Source organism: Procambarus clarkii, chromosome 5 (assembly GCF_040958095.1).
Source record: "Procambarus clarkii isolate CNS0578487 chromosome 5, FALCON_Pclarkii_2.0, whole genome shotgun sequence".
Lineage (NCBI taxonomy): Eukaryota > Metazoa > Arthropoda > Malacostraca > Decapoda > Cambaridae > Procambarus > Procambarus clarkii.
Window position 1 is genome coordinate 5,263,709 of NC_091154.1, and position 22,071 is coordinate 5,285,779.

The 22,071-nt window shown below is 42.6% G+C and overlaps 1 protein-coding gene and 1 long non-coding RNA gene across 2 annotated transcripts; one reads left to right on the top strand and one right to left on the bottom strand.

Moving 5' to 3' along the window:
• Positions 1–833: 833 nt before the first annotated feature.
• Positions 834–10,591, bottom strand: LOC138372945 (anti-lipopolysaccharide factor-like). The gene is made up of 3 exons (XM_069338812.1): positions 10,301–10,591; positions 9,859–9,992; positions 834–1,271 (listed from the first exon to the last, which is right to left on the bottom strand). The coding sequence occupies exons 1-3, from the start codon at positions 10,405–10,407 to the stop codon at positions 1,156–1,158; spliced, it is 357 nt and encodes a 118-aa protein (XP_069194913.1). The 5' UTR covers positions 10,408–10,591; the 3' UTR covers positions 834–1,155.
• A 2,022-nt stretch (positions 10,592–12,613) lies between these two features.
• LOC138372948 (uncharacterized) lies at positions 12,614–20,485 on the top strand. Its single transcript, XR_011231021.1, has 3 exons — positions 12,614–12,754; positions 15,720–15,762; positions 20,056–20,485. It is a non-coding gene; the product is annotated as an uncharacterized lncRNA (long non-coding RNA).
• Positions 20,486–22,071: the final 1,586 nt, after the last annotated feature.

A 22,071-nucleotide genomic window follows, 5' to 3' on the forward strand; every position in this document is an offset into this window, starting at 1 on the left:
AATCTGAGCTACCTATGTGCTTTAATATAACTACAATTTTCTCTCATCTTTTTTTTTCTTGCCTTGTATCTGTTATCATTTTTTATAAATTTTGCAAGTATTTACCTACTTAAAATTTTCTTAGATTAAGGACCTGCCCGAAACGCTGCGCGTACTAGTGGCTTTACAAGATTGTAAACACCATATTATGTATCCTCACAATCCCAATGTACCTTCTTGTATATGTATAAATAAATAAATAAATAAATAAATAAATATGTGGTTAATGTGTTGGCTTGGAAAGTTCCCGTGTTCTCCTCCATCTTATGAATATTAAAGTCACTCTGGAATTCCCCTTTAAGTTCAGTAAGATTACAGTATTAATCCTTCAAGATTCATTTACTTGCCCCTTTGAGTTCCATGATTGTTGAGTCCCTTCCTTCCTTCCTTCCTGGGGAAATAATAATTTAGACACATTCATTTATGTTTTGGGAAGGTGGTGGCAGTGTTTAATGATTTTAAGTATTAGTTATAAATTAATAATCCCTATTCTTGTGGTGTCCTCATTTAATATTCAGCTTATATTTGTGGCAGTTGAGTGAGGAGTCACGCTGTACCGTAACAGTGTTAAGCTGAGGTATTGGATGTGAGAGCAGAGAGAAGTAAGGAGAAAGAGAGTTATTACAGTCAGAACTATTACTATGGTGGCTATTACAGTAGAACCAAACATGTGTTTCAGTATACATATGAGGAACTTAATTCTATGTTGTGTTGAGGAGCAGAGATCTTTATACAAGGAAGCACTGGAATATGTACTGTAGTTAATGATACCTAATTTGGAAGTTAAAAACATATTATTACAATAGACATTTATTATTTAGTGAGAGTTGTTACAACTTTGATGTGAAAATAAACAAATCTGAAAACTTTCGCTAATAATTACCTATTATCCTAATGTTTATTCAGATACGTTGTTAAGTAAAAGTTTTAAAATGTTATGCCGTAAGGTATTTGATTTTTGAGATCTTAGGAAGATTTTAAGTTCTCATACGACTGATTATTATCATTGCCAACATAACAACCTCTTTGAAAACAATAGTGCCATCAGGAGTAAACTGCAAACATTTGGCACAATAACGTTCCAAACACACTAATGAAGTAATTGTTGATAATAACTTAGGAGACAAGCCAGTCCTTGCCTTCCTGCTCGGTGATGAGGCCGGCGGTGAAGGCCTTCCTCACGAAGTCCTGCGTCGTCTTCCCGACCACGCCCGACCTGCTGCGCGTCAAGGCTGAAACAACAACTTAATTTACTTCTATAATTTCACATATACCAGAAAAAAATATCAGAATAATAACAAATTCTGTTTTCAGACAACACTCGGCCCCCTTGTTTAACTCCCTAAACATGCTAAACATAATCTCACTCCACAAATTCTCGTGTGTCAACTACATTTGTTGTTTTAGATTCAGCTACTCAGAACAATAAGTTCCAGTAGCACGGGCTATGGTGAGCCCGTAAGTGGAGGCTCTTTGGAGCCATTACCTGTATCAGTGGCTGATACTAGAGATGTGGAGATGGATGGGGGTCTTCATGATGGTTTTCAGCCCGGAGGGCTGGCTATACCAGTTATGGAGCTGGTGGGGTTAGTGTAGACCTCTAGGTTTTCCGTTTTTTCTCTGCCTGCGACTTTGGCTGAGCAGTGCTGTCGTTAGAGTTTGGTGACGTGGCCTCCACGAGGAAGTCTTGAACCGTGTAGGTGTCGTATTTGTGATGCGGCGGTGGAGCTCCTACTATGATTTCCTCGTCTGAGGAGTCCGTAACCTCCGTAGTGGGCGTTTTTGTCTTTCGCCTCGCAGCCTTAGGTAGGCTTAGGTGTCGTTGATTGGTGGTTGTAGCTATTTCAGGAGCGCTGGTGGTGCTGTTATCGTTTGTAGACAGCACGTCTGCTAGCGCGGCTGCTGAGATAGTGATGGTAGGAGTGTTGGGAGCTGGAGAAGGAATTACCTCTGTTTGTGTCGCCCGGGTCATGGGCGGTCCTGGAGTCGGTGTTGAAGTTGACCACCTGGTCGTCCTGGTGGTAGTCTCCGGAGTGGTAGAGGAGGCAGTGAGATTTACGCTAGTGGCTATGATGGGGGCCAGGCCATTGTCTATGTATAATGCGTTTAGTTCACTGACAAAGCGCTGGTTGTCTGGTCCTGCAAGCCTTTCCGCTAGTCTAATAAGACCAGGGATAATGCCTGCACGTGATGCAGGGGGCTGTGAAGGATCCTGTGGGGCCTTGGGCCCCCAATGAGCAAACTTGGAAACATGTCCGATATAAAAGCAGAGAAATTGATGTAACAATGACCAGATTAAGGCTGGGACATACCAAACTAGCAGCACACAGCTCTAAGTACAGAACAGACATCAATGAACTCTCTACTCACTGTCAGGTGCCTGAAACAGTCGAACACTAACTGCCTCTAACTGAACACTACCTCTAACCTCTAACCTGAACAAACCTCTAACTGAACACTAACTCGAAAACAACTGCCTCGTCGCAACACCAAGGATCAGCTGACGCCATAAACACAACACACCGCCCTACGGTGCGCCAAGTCTCCCTACAACACACACCTGTTTTAATCACCGTTCCTCTATCTACAGCACAACGCAACAAGCACCTTGGTAGCTCCGATCATCCTCAACATAAACGCGTCCAACAACATCAGTACTGGTGCAGTCATCGGGAGGACAAACCCTTCATGCAAACTGCACCTACTATTAAGAAGAAGAAGAAGGCTGTGTCGCCTGCTGGGAGGAGCCACATGTTGGTAAGACTGGAAAGTCTTCTGGTCGACTAGTGAGAGCTGAGGTGGTGGGTTGAGCGCCTGGGGCTCTGGTCGAGGAGGTAGAAGGGTTGTTTCTCTTGGCTTCAACCTGGGCCTTGATGCTTTCCTGTCTGTGGGGGCAGCGGTACGAAATTGCGGGGTGATTGCCATCACAGAGCAAGCAGCGATGGACTGTTGTCTTGCATATGGAGTAGTGATGGTCCAGTGAGCACAGGCTGCACTTCTTGACAGGGTGCTGACACTTGTTGGTCGGGTGGGAGAGCTCGTAGCACTTGAGGCACTGCTGGATCTCATGGTATCGTTCCTTTTTTATTTGATGGGGCGGTATTTTTAGGCCGAAGCAGTAGAATCCTTGTGTGGCAGCCTGGGTGGCCGCAGCTATGGTGGTGAACGTAATCTTCATTGATGTTTTGTCGGTGTTGCAGAACTCCAGGTTGAATACCGACAGGTTTGGATTTTCGTCCTCGATATTGTTTATGATATGATGTTGAGGTCGGTCAGCGATCTGTTCTGCTGATAAAAACAGTTCTTCCGGCCAGGAACTGACGTGGGAAGTGAGGATGTAGGTGGCGCTCTTTACGAAGAATGGCATCGTTAGTGAGGAGTTTTTCTAGCTCCTCTTCACATGAAAAGAAGAGCACGATATCTTCACCTTCCTGACTAATGTCAGCGGGTTCGAGGCCAGTAACGTCCTTCAGGACCTTTAAAGTATTGCTTCTCCCGATAGCATGACCGTCAAGTGGAGAAGCTCTGACCTTAAGACGTTTGGGTCGCATTGTGACCACACTGCGCCTTGTGACGTGGCAACTCCTTGCCTGTGTCTATGACGGCAACAATGAAATATGGCGCTGTATAAATACAGTGCCATATTCAATCATAATATCATAATATATATAAATAACCTAAATCATAATATATATAAATGATTTAGATTCAGGTTTGAGTAGCAACATCTGCAAATTTGCCGATGCTACAAAAATCGGTAGGGAAATTAACACGCAGGAAGACTCACTATCACTTCAAGTTGATCTAAATAGGGGTTTGAAATGGTCAAAAGATTAGCAGATGCAGTTTAATGCTGATAAATGTAAAGTTTTGAGGCTAGGTAATGATGATAGAGTTACAAGATACGAGCTAGATGGTGTTGAGATTACGAAGTCGGATTGTGAAAGAGATCTGGGAGTTATGATTAGTAAGAATTTAAAACAAAAGGATCAATGCATGAATGTTCATAATAAGGCAAATAGGACACTGGGATTTATTAATCGAAGCGTTAGTAACAAGACACCTGGTGTGGTTCTTCAGCTATATCTTGCTCTGGTTAGGCCCCATTTAGACTATGCAGTTCAGTTTTGGTCGCCACAAATCAACAACCCTGTTACCGAACCAGTATTTACCCAAGTCTTTCCTAAATTCACTTGAACGTGTCCAGCGTAGGATGACTAAGTTAATTCTCCAAATTAGAAATCTTTCATATGAAGAAAGATTAACAAAGCTTAAGTTGCATTCACTGGAAAGGCGAAGAGTTAGGGGTGACATGATAGAGGTTTACAAGTGGATGAATGGACATAACAAAGGGGATATTAATAGGGTATTAAAAGTATCAACACAAGACAGAACACGAAACAATGGGTATAAATTGGATAAGTTTAGATTTAGGAAAGACTTGGGTAAATACTGGTTCAGTAACAGGGTTGATGATTTGTGGAACCAATTGCCGCGTAACGTGCTGGAAGTGGGGTCCCTCGATTGTTTCAAGCGTGGGTTGGACATGTATATGAGTGGGATTGGGTGGTTATAGATAGGAGCTGCCTCGTATGGCCCAATAGGCCTTCTGCAGTTACCTTTGTTCTTATGTTCTTATGAGTACAAACCGCAAAATGATGACGTGACGACGTCTATCTACGACGCCCCAAATATGGCGCTCTGCCAGGTCGCCCACAAATGTCTCTTGGACTGCTACTAATCGGCTGCTTCCAGTCCTGACTTGAGTGTGAGGGGTCACGGACATTAAAATCATTATCATATATCAAAATCACTGTTTTGACGGTGTTTCGTTGTCGATGTTGCATATTGGACGGCATTGATTGTTCATGCTGCCTCTTGAACCTCTGCAAATCTGCTGGTAGACCAGCCCGACCACAGGCATGTATTCAACCATTGCAGGAGGCTGAAAGACTTGCTTTCCAATTTGCAGAAAGAACAGCTTCATATCAGCTTCCAGCAATGGTCAGAAGGCAGCAAGAACAATTAAAACAAGAGAGGTTGACAGTTATTCATGAGAGCATAGCTACAAATGACGAATGTGACTGTCCCTGCACCAAACAAGAACTAATCAGAGCCAAAAAAGGTGGTAAGGACACTGCACCAGGTGCTGATAACATTACATACTCAATGATCGCACATGCAGGTCCTGCTGGAGAACAAGGGATATTGGACGTCATCAATGCATCTTGGCAGCAAGGCAAACTACCGACCTTATGGAAGAAAGAAATATCATACCGATTCCTAAGCCGAAAGAACCTGGCAATTACAGACCCATTTCATTAGCATCATGCATTAGTAAAACTGCAGAACGGATGGTCTTAAATAGGCTACTGTGGAAGACTGGAGACCTTCATAAACACATATTTGGCTTCACTAGAGGAGTAGGTACTGCCAACTGCATAGCAACATTACTAGGAACAGTTAACTCGGGTCCGGCTAGTGATTTTCCTTGATCTAGAAAAACCATTCGAGCTAGCAAGCCCGCAAGCAATTTTGCATAAAAAATGATGCAATGCGAGTCATAACAGGGGCTCCCAGATGGACTAAAATACTGAACCTAAGAATAGAAACCAAGCTAACGTCCATTGAAATAAGGGTAAACGGGATTGCTGCGTGCATGCTGACCAATATATTAACTAGACCTAGAATCAGTTCACTTAAAGATATAATCACTGGAGCACTAACTCTGGACAGAAGAGCCTCCAATAGCAACAGGTGGACCCATTGTGCGATAAACATTATCAATACATTTGATATAACAAACACAGTCACTGAGAAGGGTGTCGACGAAATACATGCAGACTTTGTTATGCAAGCCCCTTGGGAATCTCCTCCAGCAGACTTTAAGATTATGGTTCTTGAAGGAAAGAAGAACCAGACTAATCCTCATCTGCTACGTAACATTGCACAGATGCATATAGAAGCAAACTTGGCATCTGACAGTGTTACGACCCTGGGTTCTTAGTTGGGAACCAGAGGTCAAATTGAGTTCCAAATAATCTTGTGAGAAGGATAGTTAATTAACAATAACGTTTATACTTAGGACCTCTCATACCTCGGTCCCGTCTTCCTTGCCAGACGTAAGATGAATCTTGTTTCTCACAGAGCATTAAGACTCTGAGCTTGTTGATTATTAAATATAATATTGAACTAGTTATCAGCTATTCTTAGAACTGTTAAAGTAACTAGTAATGAATGTCTGTGAAGACTTGTAATGTTTATGGCTGTATGATCAGCTAGGCACCCTTCCCGGCAACATTTAAGAGAGTGGAGGAGGCAGACGGGAGACATCTCCAGTCACGCAGGGTGCAGTCGCACCTCCACAGATCTGCAGTATCAGCTCTTGATACTGGTAATGGCTCAGAAGGGCCACCACTTACGGGCTTTTCATGCCCGTGCCACCTTTTGGGTGGCTTAATCTACATCAATCATCGCTGCTCTCACCGTCCTGTGGTCTGGGTGTTGTGGTGTTTACACTCTCCCTCGAGGGCTCTGTACTCCTCTTCCTGCTCTCTCTCCCCCTTACCTGATCCTGATTCTCACTTCTACAAGTTAAGTACCTTATAATGTGTTACCGTGTTCTGGTAGTGTGTAATTAGTTCTTGTGTAGCCTAAGCTGGTGTTTATATCCCTAAGATTACTCTAGGGTGTTGTAGTGACACCCCGCGAGCTCAAGTTTTACCAGGCTACCTTGAGCCCTTACTAGTGCCCTTCTCCAAGTAGTCTTCACCCTAGTGCTCTAATGTAAACCTTGCATCCTGCTGCATCCTGCTTATGTGGACCAAGGTGTTTAACGTAAGGTAGAATGGTAAAGTGATTTATTGTATTAATGTATATGGGGGTTATTAGAGGGTTTAATAAATAAGTTAGATTTTGAGACGTATCAATTCATCGTGTTGAAGTGGTATAGATGATTAGTTACTAGACTGCAGACCTGTAATTTAAAACAGAATCATTACTAGGAACCTTGTTCCTTGGGGGCCAGGCCTGTCTATCCCACTATTTTAGATATATCTTGACTAGCTATTGGCCCTTCTCAGTACAACCACTGCCCCCCCCCCCCCATAACAGACAGCTTATCATACCTCACAGATGGATCAGTAGACCAACAGGGACAAGAAACCGGAGCTGCAGTTAAAGCAGGAAACTGTAAATAGTTAGAGACTCTCAAATGGGTGTTCGACTTTACAAACAGAGATGCTAGCCATTCAAAAGGCTTTGGAACATGCTCTTGCTCAACACCGACAACATGTTATCATACATACAGATACGAGAACTGCCATTGAAACCTTGCAACAAGAACACATATGTGATAACATCCATCTGATCACAAATGTCATATCATTAATGCAAACACTCAAACGACAAGGCCGACGGGTACTTATCAACTGGGTGCCAAGTCATGTGGGAATAATAGGAAATGACATTGCAGACAAAGCTGCAAAACTTGCAACTAAGAGAAGAAATGTAGAAATTTACATACCACAGAGGCTATCACAGATTAAGAAAGTAATTAGAAACAGAACAATGCAAAAGATGTACATTGACCACAACACAGCAGTTGCAACATCAGGATCTGCGGGTTGGTACAAGAATTCAACCAACTATCACTTAGTTTGATGAAAGGGAGCAGTAAAGCAACAGAAGTGCACTTACATCGCATCAGGCTTGGATACCCATGTGCATGGGAAATAGGCTTACAGGTTCCAGAAGATGAGAGGAAATGTCAGCACTGAAATGCCCGACAGACCACTGGAACATTATCTAACACAGTGCACAGTTACTATCCTATTAGGATTTCACATTAGATTAAACAGAGCAGAAGAAGTTGTTAAACACATGGGACAAAATCTTACTGAAGCGACCATACGAGTCATAAATACTCATACTCCGCCTAAGTAAAACAGAAACAAGCAACACTTAGTGGGCCAGCCAGAGGCTTAGGGCCCGCCCAGTGGGCCAGCCAGAGGCTTAGGGCCCGTCCAGTGGGCCAGCCAGAGGCTTAGGGCCCGCCCAGTGGGCCAGCCAGAGGCTTAGGGCCCGCCCAGTGGGCCAGCCAGAGGCTTAGGACCCGCCCAGTGGGCCAGCCAGAGGCTTAGGACCCGCCCAGTGGACCAGCCAGAGGCTTAGGGCCCGCCCAGTGGACCAGCCAGAGGCTTAGGGCCCGCCCAGTGGGCCAGCCAGAGGCTTAGGGCCCGCCCAGTGGGCCAGCCAGAGGCTTAGGGCCCGCCCAGTGGACCAGCCAGAGACTTAGGGCCCGCCCAGTGGGCCAGCCAGAGGCTTAGGGCCCGCCCAGTGGGCCAGCCAGAGGCTTAGGGCCCGCCCAGTGGGCCAGCCAGAGGCTTAGGGCCCGCCCAGTGGACCAGCCAGAGGCTTAGGGCCCGCCCAGTGGGCCAGCCAGAGGCTTAGGACCCGCCCAGTGGGCCAGCCAGAGGCTTAGGACCCGCCCAGTGGACCAGCCAGAGGCTTAGGGCCCGCCCAGTGGGCCAGCCAGAGGCTTAGGGCCCGCCCAGTGGACCAGCCAGAGGCTTAGGGCCCGCCCAGTGGGCCAGCCAGAGGCTTAGGACCCGCCCAGTGGGCCAGCCAGAGGCTTAGGACCCGCCCAGTGGGCCAGCCAGAGGCTTAGGACCCGCCCAGTGGGCCAGCCAGAGGCTTAGGACCCGCCCAGTGGGCCAGCCAGAGGCTTAGGGCCCGCCCAGTGGGCCAGCCAGAGGCTTAGGGCCCGCCAGGAATATCCCTGTGAAAAAAAAAAAAAAAATGCTGAAGAACACTTATGTGAGATGGTGTCCATACATAAGTGTATTATGTATCCATACACATGAGACATTGGAACTCTTGCTCTGAGCATTAATAATGTTGTTTATAAAGAATGTTACAACATTCTTAGTATCTAGTTTGAAGTTTCCTTTTTAAGTGCTTGAAAAGCTGACTTTACTGCTGAAGACACAATTAGCCTCAGCTGTATTGTACTATTTAATGCACAAAATAGATTTTATCATTTTCATAGCAAAAGTGTATGAAACAGATGGACAATATTCGGTAGGATGATACAGTAATTATATTTGTTTACTCGTAATCCGCCAACATGGTTAGTCCTAATTATTACATCAGCGTTTCGGAACTATTGTTTAGTAATTCAATATGGTTACCTCAACACTGTTTCACCTCAACACTGTTTCACCTCAACACTGTTTCACCTCAACACTGTTTCACCTCAAGACTGTTTCACGCACTATTTATTGTTTAATTTTCTGACAAAATGTCTCTGAACGAACCATACATATTTGCACACTTGTGTCAAGGTAAGATTTTTTTTCATAAATTTCGCACAACATTTTACATCATTTTTACTGATAAATTTAATAACAACAAAAGTTAGTTAAATCACGTATTATTAACAAGGAACTCTGCAATAAAACGTGATTATTTCATTGGAAAAAAAGCTATACTAAGTTAATAAAATAATTAGTATTTTAATGTTAATTTTCAATAGCAACAAAGTAGTTATTTTTACATGCATAAAAATAGCCCAATAACGCACATTTATTATTCTCTGCATTAATACAACCGTAATTCCATATTGGTGTTTATAAGGAACCTTCAATGACAGAACGATAAGATGTTAATGTGTTGTATATAATCTGTAAAGATACTTTTTTATCCTACTTTTGTTGATTCAATTTATCACTGGGTAGACATGTGATTAGACTCCTAATTGCTGTTGATGTCATTGAATAGCGTTAAGTAATGTGTATATAGTTAACAAGTGTAGCTCACCTTCTCCCCTTATAGGTGTCCAGCCTGGACACCACATACTACCCTGGTAGTACAGCTCCCAGCTGCGGACCTTGGGAGTGACGCTGTAGTTACACTGGTGGTTCAGTAGCCTCACCTCCCCATGTTGCCACAACCTGTCCCCACACCCAGTGTATTAGTTATCTTCATAGTGTTCATTTATATACAAGAAGATGGATTATGCTATTACACATTTGCAGACTGTTTAATTTCTTTTTACGAAGCAAATTATACGATGTATATAACTTTTTTAGAACAATAATACAGCGAATATATACATATACATCACTTCACACACAGAGATCACACTAACGTGATGCATCAAATGAACAAATCCACAAGGGCCGTGACGAGGATTCCTGCTCCCGGACGCAGGTTCGAATCCTCGTCACGGCCCTTGTGGATTTGTTTATACTTCACTTACTCAACAAGTTTCTCGGCGATAGCCACTGCCAAAGTCTCCCAAGCTTGGGCGTTGTTACACTGTGGGAGGACCGTGACCACCAACACCAGACACACTAACACACACATGCTGTGGCACCGCTGTGGTCACTGTGGCACCGCTGTGGTCACTGTGGCACCGCTGTGGTCACTGTGGCACCGCTGTGGTCACTGTGGCACCGCTGTGGTCACTGTGCGAGACGCTGTGATCTGTGCAGCGGCGACTACACGCGGGGATTTCCTGCACGGGAGCAGGAGGCCGTGTGTGGCTGCCCAACCGGTTACCAGTGGCTGCCATCCCTCGCCGCCACGGTGCCTAGTGTTATATCTACCGTCATTTTATCTCGTTGTTCGCTCATTTGTATATATATTATTATGGGTCTTAGCCATCTACTTTCACGGTTATATATCATATGATACCATATATACGTCTGCCAGTATAACACGATTAACAGATAATGAAATGAATGAATAATGAAAACAGACACTGAATTTCCCAGGTAAATATGGCGGGGGAATTTCCCAGTCCAGCGCTGACCCGTAGCAACACCTCCTCCACCACCTAGCATGCACGACGTGATATATATATATATATATATATATATATATATATATATATATATATATATATATATATATATATATATATATATATATATATACGAAGACAGAGTCTTCAGTAGCAGACAAAAACCAACTGTATATTGGCGTTATGTAGATGACATATTCGTAATAGTAAAAGACTCAGATGAACTAAATGATCTAAAAAGCCGTCTAGAGAGAGAGTCAGTACTGCGATTTACACATAAAAATAGTGAAAATAACAGTCTGCCATTCCTAGATGTACTAATAACAAAAACAGGAACCTCTTTAAGCACCAACGTATATACCAAGCTCACCAACATAGGATTATGCCTGAACGGTAGAAGTGAGTGCCCCAAAGATACAAAGCCAGTGTTCTCAATGCTTATATTCGTCGAGCGCTTACTCACTGCTCTCAATGGAGCAACGTGAGTAAAGAGTTTGAAATACAGTACCTCAGGATGCCTCCCACAACAGTTAACTAACTCCCGGGTACCTACCTACCTCCACTCTTTCTTAACACCACTAAACACGACTACAGGAAGGATTGGGCTACAGGAAGGATTGGGCTACAGGAAGGATTGGGCTACAGGAAGGATTGGGCTACAGGAAGGATTGGGCTACAGGTAGGATTAGGCTACAGGAAGGATTGGGCTACAGGTAGGATTGGGCTACAGGAAGGATTGGGCTACAGGAAGGATTGGGCTACAGGAAGGATTGGGCTACAGGAAGGATTGGGCTACAGGAAGGATTGGGCTACAGGTAGGATTAGGCTACAGGAAGGATTGGGCTACAGGTAGGATTGGGCTACAGGAAGGATTGGGCTACAGGAAGGATTGGGCTACAGGAAGGATTGGGCTACAGGAAGGATTGGGCTACAGGTAGGATTGGGCTACAGGAAGGATTGGGCTACAGGAAGGATTGGGCTACAGGAAGGATTGGGCAACAGGTAGGATTGGGCTACAGGAAGGATTGGGCTACAGGAAGGATTGGGCTACAGGAAGGATTGGGCTACAGGAAGGATTGGGCTACAGGTAGGATTGGGCTACAGGAAGGATTGGGCTACAGGAAGGATTGGGCTACAGGAAGGATTGGGCTACAGGTAGGATTGGGCTACAGGAAGGATTGGGCTACAGGAAGGATTGGGCTACAGGAAGGATTGGGCTACAGGAAGGATTGGGCTACAGGAAGGATTGGGCTACAGGAAGGATTGGGCTACAGGAAGGATTGGGCTACAGGAAGGATTGGGCTACAGGAAGGATTGGGCTACATCTCCAAATGTATATTTGCCAGATAATTTGGCACTAAAACAAAACTCGTATATTATTGTTTAGACTAAATCCGCTACTCATTACTTTCCTGAAGTTGTCGTATATACACTACAAAATCTGCGTGTAAATCACCACAATTAACACGTGATGAAAATGTGACAGTGTCAGACCACGAAGGAAGAATTGAAACAGGAATTTCCTTTAGTATTTTCGTATTTAATAATACATCTTCAGAAGGGTGTTTAAATTCTTCCTTCGAGGTCTGACGCTGTCACTACAGAACATGAATGTATTTAAACGTTGCAACAATGAATAATGAGAGCAATCATTATATGGATGGTGTAATAACAGGGGGAGCATTAGCGCCTCTGGTGGTCAGATGCTTAACTGTATTAGAGGTTGACAGTTTAGATATTATGGTGAAGTAAGGGTGAGTGGCGTGTCTGGGAGTCCCGCTTCTTAACGTGTGGCTCATTTGTCGACCAGCCGCCGCCTGGCAAGTGTCACGTTGATTACCAGTGTGCAAAATAAGTATGTGTTGCAGATTTCATTACTCAATCATAATATAGAAAAGACTGTTCGAGGTGTGTACTTCATGTTGTTATTCGTTATTATTTTGTATATTTTATGTATTTAGACAAAATATAGAGGTGATTGTCAGGTGGCAGCCATAGGTGTACTCGCTAGTTAAGTCTTTAGGGCGCTTGTGGTGGCCTTAATAGCCATGCCAGTAGTTAGCCAGCAATCTTAAAGTTATCTTAAGATGATTTTGGGGCTTAGCGTACCCGCGGCCCGGTCCTCGACCAGGCCTTCTTTTTCTTACATCCCCAGGAAGCAGCCCATAGCAGCTGTCTAACTCCCAGGTACTTATTTACTGAATGCTGAACAGGGTTATCAGGGTGAAAGAAATTGCCCATTTGTTTCAGCCTCCACCGGGGATCGAACCCGGAACCTCAGGATTACGAATCCGAAGCGCTGTCCACTCGGCTGTCAGGCCCCTTAAAACAACCCAAAGAGAAATCTTCGACATATTTTGATGAAAATCTGAATGAAACGAGAAATTTTGGCCACAGATTGTGTGAAGATGGTGGTGGGGGGGGGGGGGGGGGGGGAATGAGGGGGTGCAGGTTAGTACGATGAGCATGATTGAGAATGATGGAAGGAGAAGGGCTCCTATGATGAATTGACCTAAGGGCCACCATCTACAGTGGCCTCGACGGGGACAGGACGGCGGCGCCTTGTCAAAGGTCAGTCTTCCTACTTCTCCCCCCCCCTTATTTTATTGAGGATTTGTCTTGTGTATATTGTGAACAAGAGGAATGACTCGGCATTTACGACTTGAGTGGTTAAGCGGGTTCATGGGTTAATAATCCTATGGGGGGAAACAACACATCTATTTTCTGTGTTACGTTGTGGCTTGTTGAGCTTGAAGCTGTTGTCCAGCCTGTCTGTGTCAAATATGACATTTTAGAGAAGTGGTCTGTATTAATGACCTCCAACTTGGTCAGTATTACAAAGGCCTCGGCTGTTATTTATTTATTTATATAACTACAAGTTATATTGGGTTTCTGATCAACCCGTCCTCTTAAAACTAACGTCACTTTTGGCTGGTATGCGCGGCGCTATGGCCAAATTTGGACGTAATTTGAAATGAAATCGACTCACAAAAGTGACGCACTGTTCCGTTTTCTGTTTGAGTTGTCCGGCTTACTCGGCCAGCTTATTTTTTTTTTTTTTTTTTTTTTGAGATATATACAAGAGTTGTTACATTCTTGTACAGCCACTAGTACGCGTAGCGTTTCGGGCAAGTCCTTAATCCTATGGTCCCTGGAATACGATCCCCTGCCGCGAAGAATCGTTTTTTCATCCAAGTACACATTTTACTGTTGCGTTAAACAGAGGCTACAGTTAAGGAATTGTGCCCAGTAAATCCTCCCCTGCCAGGATACGAACCCATGACATAGCGCTCGCGGAACGCCAGGCGAGTGTCTTACCACTACACCACGGAGACTGTAAAAGACGACGCTTAGAAGACGATTCTTTCCATTAACATTTTTCATAACGTTTTGAAACTTTATGAGAATTTCCTGCCCACCTAACCTATCAGAGGACTCTTAACTTATTGTTGTTGAAAAAAAATACCAAATTTATTTTAATTTTTTTTTTAATTTCAAATTACGTCCATATTCGGCCATACGGGTAAGCGGCCAAAAGCGACGCTATTTTTAAGAGGACAGGTGACAAGGAGTACATAGCACTGTGTGTTTACATTCTTGTAAAGCCACTAGTACGCATAGCACTTCGGGCAGGTCCTTAATCTAACAGATAATATTAAGTAGCTAATTTCTAGGAAAATTTATAGGCTAATCTATCAAAATCTACAACAATTTAAACATTTATAGTGTTAGTCCTTCAAAGATTCGTGGTAGTGACAGTTGAACAAGTTCTGGCATGATTGTTGTTGCTGTCTTGAACACTCTCCAAAGCGGAAAATCATTGATGTGTTTTTGTAGTGAAGTTTCCATATTAGGACACAGTAGGCCAGATGGAGCCACAACATAGACTCGTACAGTTGAATATTCAATGTTGTTCGTTTAAGTCAAAGATTCGTTTAACTAATCTTAAGGATTGTTTTCATATTAACTGTGAGTCCCAGATGTTTAATGGCTGGTACATCATAACTCCTAGGAAATATTGACTTAAATTTACCAGAGGACCACCATTTGTCCATAGTGCCCTCTACGGCAAAAGGAAGCCGGCGGCTTGTCAAAGGTTCCCCTACGGCTCCTGAGGAGTTTGTCTATCTGTATTTTGAGCGCGCAAACTGCTGCATTATGACATTAAAGGTAGTTTGATAATATGTACACGGTGTCTTGTAGCTAAGCTAAAGGTGGCATATAATGTTTAGCAACAAGTCGCCCTAGATTGTTTAGTGTTAACGACTAGGGCGATGGAGTGGTCATATCAGGATAGCAATTGTGCAGATAAATGGGGAAGATAATTGCAGACGAGGAGTCACAATAACGGGGGCTGAAATATGTTGACCAAACCACACACTAGAAAGTGAAGGGACGACTAGATAATTGTTTATCTAATAGATGGAAGATGTTAATTGTTTGCATCTTGTTTACTCTGCGATGTAAAATGAATTCACCTGTAAATGGTCATTTTTAACAATGTAATCACTAGGCTTCTAACGTTGGTTTAGTGCTCAGAGACCATACTGTACTTGAGAGGTTTTAAACATGTTATTTATATAATTTAGGCCAATAGACAGCTAAATAAATTAATAATACACAGTACTTTTAACTAAGGTTAGCTAAAGGTTTGTTTTAGTGGAAGACCCTAATAAAATAATGTTTCTATGTAACTTTAAAAGAACATTGATGCTTTACCATAGCCTCATGAGTCCAAGACAAAAATGTATTCCGTTAGGTTGAAATAAACTGCTTATACTTACCCTGGTGCTACATAGCCTTCCTGGTTTGGTGCCTTCTTTTGATAATTACTTATACTTGCCCTTAATATATGTAAAAAATATTTTTTCAGGAGTGTGGCACGTGTGGACAAGTGTTGGATCAGAGGAGTCAAGGTAAAGTGCTTATTTAACAACTAGTTCTGGGGAGGAGCGGGTGGAACTAGATGGACGTAGACAACTTCACATTCTTGTTACACTAACACTGGTTTGTGCCTCGGAGAGGCTGCAGGATCCAATAAGTTCAGTAGAACTTCGGTTTCAACTCCTTTTGACCATGTCGTAGCTCAGTCGATTACGGCAGCGTCTGGGATGCTCTCGGACGCAGGTTCGAATCCTCGTCCCGGCCCTTGTGGATTTGTACACTCTTGTTAACAGGCTGAGAGCTTTTCTTTCCCATAGATTTATTTATAGAAAAGTTAGCAATAAGTCGGCTGGGTTTATTAACGTATTGTTTTTAGGCCCCATTTAGATTATGCAGTTCAGTTTGGTCGCCATACTAAAGAATGGACATAATTCACTAGAACACGTCAGTTAGGATGACAAAGTTAATCCCGTAAATTAGAAAGCTTCCGTATGAAGAGATGTTGGAAAAACCTTAACGTGACATGATTGAAGTGTACAAGTGGATGAATGGGCATAGCAAGGGAGCTATTGATAAGGCTTTAAATGAAGATAAGTTTAGATTTAGGAAATACCTGGGTAAATACTGGTTTGGTAACTGGGTTGTGAATTTGTGGAACAAATTACTGGATCATGTGCAGACGAGGAGTCGCAATAACGTGGCTGAAGTATGTTGACCAGACCACACACTAGAAGGTGAAGGGACGACGACGTTTCGGTCAGTCCTGGACCATTCTCAAGTCTATTGTGGATCATACTACTGGATCACTGGATCATAAATGGCATAGGAATCTTTGATTGTTTGAAGCTTAGGTTAGACGTATATGAATGAGTGTGGGTGGATATAAATAGGAGGTGCCACGTGCAGGACAATAGGCCATCTGCAGTTTCTTGACTTACGGTCTACTAGTTTACACTCGGAACGCGACTCTCCAATCAGCTTACATCTGTATCCTCAATTGCTGCTAGGTGATCAAAGGCGAACATTTAACCTTGAATGTTTATTCCAAACTAAATGATGGGTAGCAAAGATGTATGGTAAGGTAAAAGCTGGGTGGCGAGGCAAGTTTTGGGGTGGTGAAGACCTAGAATATTGTTCAATGTGGGTGACAAAGACTTGCTGTGAAGAGTAGGTAAAGAATATATTGAGAGATAGGAGAATTATCTTACGATTAGGCTTGGACTGGCTGGCATATGCATTATACATCATTAATGCATATGCCAGGGGGGGGGGAGGGGGGAGATCTCCCCAAAGGCATAAACTGCTAGGTCAGGTAATCCACAAACCCATCTCCAATGACTCCAAGGTCATGGGAAGGTAGACCTTCCCATGAAGTTGGAGGATTGTTGGAGGGTTTGTGGATTTGGAATGAGGGAAGAGGCGGGCTAGATGAGGAAGTTTATGTCTTTAGAAATATTTGTAATCATTTTATTAAGAGATAAGCAAAATGGTTTGGGCAAAATGTAACCCACCGCCGCTTTCAGTAATTGGCATATTTTCGGTATAAAAAGTCGGAATTTCAAACTGCGAATACGTGCAAAGAGCCAGAATTTGGCTCCAAAATATGGCTCAGGTATCGGATTTGGGATGTTTGGGATATTTTGAAAACTGCAGGAAGGTTTGGGCAAAATGTGACCCACCGCCGCTTTCAGTAATTGGCATAATTTTGGTATAAAATTCGGAATTATAAACTGCGAATAGGTGCAGAGAGCCAGAATTTGGGTCGAAAATATGGCTCAGGTATCGAGTTTGGGATGTTTGGGTTATTTTGAAAACTGCAGGGGGGTTTGTGCAAAATGTGACCCGCCGCCGCTTTCAGTAATTGGCATATTTTTGGTATAAAAAGTCGAAATTTCAAACTGCGTATAGGTGCAGAGAGCAAGAATTTGGGTACAAAATATGGCTCAGGTATCGAATTTGGGATGTTTGGGATGTTTTGAAAACTGCAGGGGGGTTTGGGCAAAATGTGACCCACCGCTGCTTTCAGTAATTGGCGTATTTTTGGTATAAAAAGTCGGAATTTCAAACTGCGAATAGGTGCAGAGAGCCAGAATTTGGGTCCGAAATATGGCTCAGGTATCGAATTTGGGATGTTTGGGATATTTTGAAAACTGCAGTGGGGTTTGGGCAAAATGTGACCCACCGCTGCTTTCAGTAATTGGCGTATTTTTGGTATAAAAAGTCGGAATTTCAAACTGCGAATAGGTGCAGAGAGCAAGAATTTGGGTACAAAATATGGCTCAGGTATCGAATTTGGGATGTTTGGGATGTTTTGAAAACTGCAGGGGGGTTTGGGCAAAATGTGACCCACGCCGCTTTCAGTAATTGGCATATTTTTAGCATAAAAATTAGGAATTTCAAACTGCGAATATGTGCAGAGAGTCAAAATTTACGTCCAAAATATGGTTCATGTATCGAATTTGGGATGTTTGGGTTATTTTGAAAACTGCAGGGGGGTTTGGGCAAAATGTGACCCACCGCCGCTTTCAGTAATTGGCATATTTTTGGTATAAAAAGTCGGAACTTCAAACTGCGAATAGGTGCAGAGAGCCAGAATTTGGGTCCAAAATATGGCTCAGGTATCGAATTTGGGATGTTTGGGATATTTTGAAAACTGCAGGGGGGGTTGTGGCAAAATGTGACCCACCGCCGCTTTCAGTAATTGGCAAGTTTTTGGTATAAAAAAAACGGAATTTCAAACTGCGAATAGATGCAGAGAGCCAGAATTTGGGTACAAAATATGGCTCACGTATCGAACTTGGGATGTTTGGGATATTTTGAAAACTGCAGGGGGGTTTGGGCGAAATGTGACCCACCGCTGCTTTCAGTAATTGGCGTATTTTTTGTATAGAAAGTCGGAATTTCAAACTGCGAATAGGTGCAGAGAGCCAGAATTTGGGATCTAAATATGGTTCTGGAATCGAATTAGGGATGTTTGGGCTAATATGAAAATTGCAAGGGGGTTTGGGCAAAATGTGACCCACGCCGCTTTCAGTAATTGGCATATTTTTGGTATAAAAAGTCGGTATTTTAAACTGCGAATAGGTGCACAGAGCTAGAATTTGGGTCGAAAATATGGCTCAGGTATCGAGTTTGTGATGTTTGGGTTATTTTGAAAACTGCAGGGGGGTTTGGGCTAAATGTGACCCACCGCAGCTTAGAGAAATTGGCCTATTTTTGGTATAAAAAGTCGGAATTTCAAACTGCGAATAGGTGCAGAGAGCCAGAATTTGGGTCCAAAATATGGCTCAGGTATCGAATTTGGGATGTTTGGGATATTTTGAAAACTGCAGGGGGGTTTGGGCAACATGTGACCCACCGCCGCTTTCAGGTATTGGCGGTGAAATCTCCAGGCTCTGGGAAGAGCCTGGATTTGGGAAAATGGGAAGAAATCTCCAGGCTCTAAAATGATGTAACTATGAGAATTTTGCCCTTATCTCCTTTATTATAGCAATGAAAAAAAATAAAAATACTGCAGTTTATATGTCTTCTATGACTCGGATACTTTTGATAGCGTTCTCCTTATGCGTTTTTGTTCTCGTATTGGCATCCTTGGTGATATTTAGCGCCCTCTGATTATCCTGCACATTTGATGGGGCTACATAGCCTTCCCGGTTTGGTGCCTTCTTTTGATAATTACTTACTTATGTCTTCTAGTAAATCTGATACTTGAAAAAAAAAGAAATAACCATAGGTCTTTCCCACATCTTTATAATTTGTTTATCAAAACACAGCATCAGTAAACCAGAATAGAGTAAAGCAACAAAAATCTTTGGTCCTAACTAGTCCAGAACATAATGGAGAATTTTTATGTTAAACATTTCAAAGATTTTTATAAATACCACAGTGCATTAGAAGCTTAGTTTGTGCCAGATACTGTAATAACAGTGAACATAAGATCACAGTCTACACTACATGATGAATTGTTAATATTTATTCAGTTAGCTTCAGGTACTTAATATGGGGCTCTTAGATCAAAATGCACTGCTTAATGACATATGTGAAGCCACAGCTTGAAAAATAGGGTGTTTAGAAAAGTGCTTTAAGGAAGTTAGCAGTCAGGCTAACAGCAGATTTGAGGTCATGTTCTTGTAACCATTCGTGTATCATTCTGTAAACTTAGTACATCAACAGCACAAAAAATAGAAGTACTAATGTTTTAATTTGTAGTATTAACATTGCTTATGACAAAAGTCTAAATATAAATAAGTAAACTCTGTATTGAGATGGTATTATTTTTTTTCTCATTGGCTTACATAATTGTCATAATTCTCTACCAACTTCAGGTCTAGAGAGCTGTAGCGGGAGTGCGAAGATTCTGGGAGGGTTCCGGGAAGTTGGCCAGATCCTGGAGTCTTGGGACCCCACTAGTCCTCACTCCAGCCACTCACCCTTCAGGACTACCAGAACAAGCTCAGCAAAGGATACTACACCAGTCACAACCATTGTGTGTGATATCCACAAGGTTAATGGTTTGAATGGTGATGTGACCACATCTAATACGTACCCAGATCCCCTACCCCCACCAGTCATAGACGGACTTGCAACTACAGTACTAGCTGAAACCATGTCAACAGCCATACCAATGCCCGTACCAGAACTACCATGTGCCTTTAATACCAAATAAGTGACTTTATGATAAAGACTAACCAGTTGTCTATTTGAGTGTATATATATTAAATTATATAATATAATGGCATTATATGTCAACAGCAACTGTTTTTGGAATAATCACAATTAGTCTCTCTCTCTCTCCCCCTCCCTCCCTCCCTCCCTCTCTCTCTCTCCCCTCCCTCTCTCTCCCCTCCCTCTCTCTGTGATCATGTCATGTTACAAGATACCATCTAGAAGAAAATGAGGACATTGAAACAGTTGATAAACTTGATTTCAAGGGAGGACACTATGGGAAACTTCAAATTTTTGTTTTAATGAGTGTAATTGGACAGACTTGCTGCTAGGTAGCAAAGTAAATGAGATATATGCCAAATTTTGCAAAATATACGATGAAAGCACACAAACATTCATACCTAAACAGAGATGCGGTACCAGAAAACAGGATTTGTTGAACAGAAATCAAGAGGGGGGCCAGAGACCAAAAGACACAAAAATGGAATCAATACTGTATAGGCAGAGGCTAAACCTCTCAAACATACCAGCGATACAAAGATGCGAGAAACAACCACACAGCAGTAAGGAGAGAGGCAGAAAGAAATTTTTGAAAAAGGGATAGCGGGAAAATGTAAAACAGAACCAGGCCTATTCTACAAATTCATAAACAACAAATTGCAGGTAAAGGATAATATCCAGAGGTTGAACATGGGAAACAGATTCATGGAAAATAAGGAAATGTGTGAAACCTTAAACGAAAAGTTCCAAAGTGTGTTTGTACAAAATTAAATCTTCAGAGAACCAGACACAATAAGAATTCCAGAGTTCTAGAATTCCAGACATAGAGCACATAGAGGTGTCTAGAGATGAAATGAAACAAATCTTCTTGAAGCTAGGAAAGAACAAAGCAGTTGGCCCAGAAGAAGTTTCACCATGGGTTCCAAGAGAATGTGCACCTGATCTCAGCATTCCACTTCAGCTGATTTTTCAGACATCCCTGTGTACATGAGTCATAGCAGATGTGTGGAAAAGGGCTAACATAGTTACAATCTACAAAAGTGGCAGCAGGGAAGACCCCTCAATTATAGACCTGTGATCATTGACAAGTGAAATGGTCAAAATATTTGAAAAAATAATTAAAAATAAATGGGTAGACCACCTGGAAAAAATGATATAGTATCAGACACGGTGTGGCTTTTCGATCTGGAAGATCCTGTGTATCGAATTTGCTCAGTTTCTATGAACAAGCTACAGAGATTTTACAGGAAAGAGATGATTGGGTTGATTGCACCTATCTGGATCTAAAAAGATTTTCGACAGAGTTCCACATAAGAGGTTGTTTTGGAAACTAGAACATATTGGAAGGGTGACAGGTAAGCTTCTAGCATGGATGAAATATTTTGATAGAAAAATGAGGGCAGTAATCAGATGCAATATATTGGACTAGAGAAATGTTACAAGTGGAGTACCACAGAGGTCAGTTCTTGTACCGGTGATGTTCATTGTGTACATAAATGATCTGCCAGATGGAATACAGAATTATATTAACATGTTTGCTGAGGATGCTAAGATAATAGGAAGGATAAGAAACTTAGATGATTGTAATGTCCTTCAAGAAGACCTGGACAAAATAAGTATCTGGAGCACCACTTGGCAAATGGAATTTGTGAATAAATGCCATGTTATGGAATGTG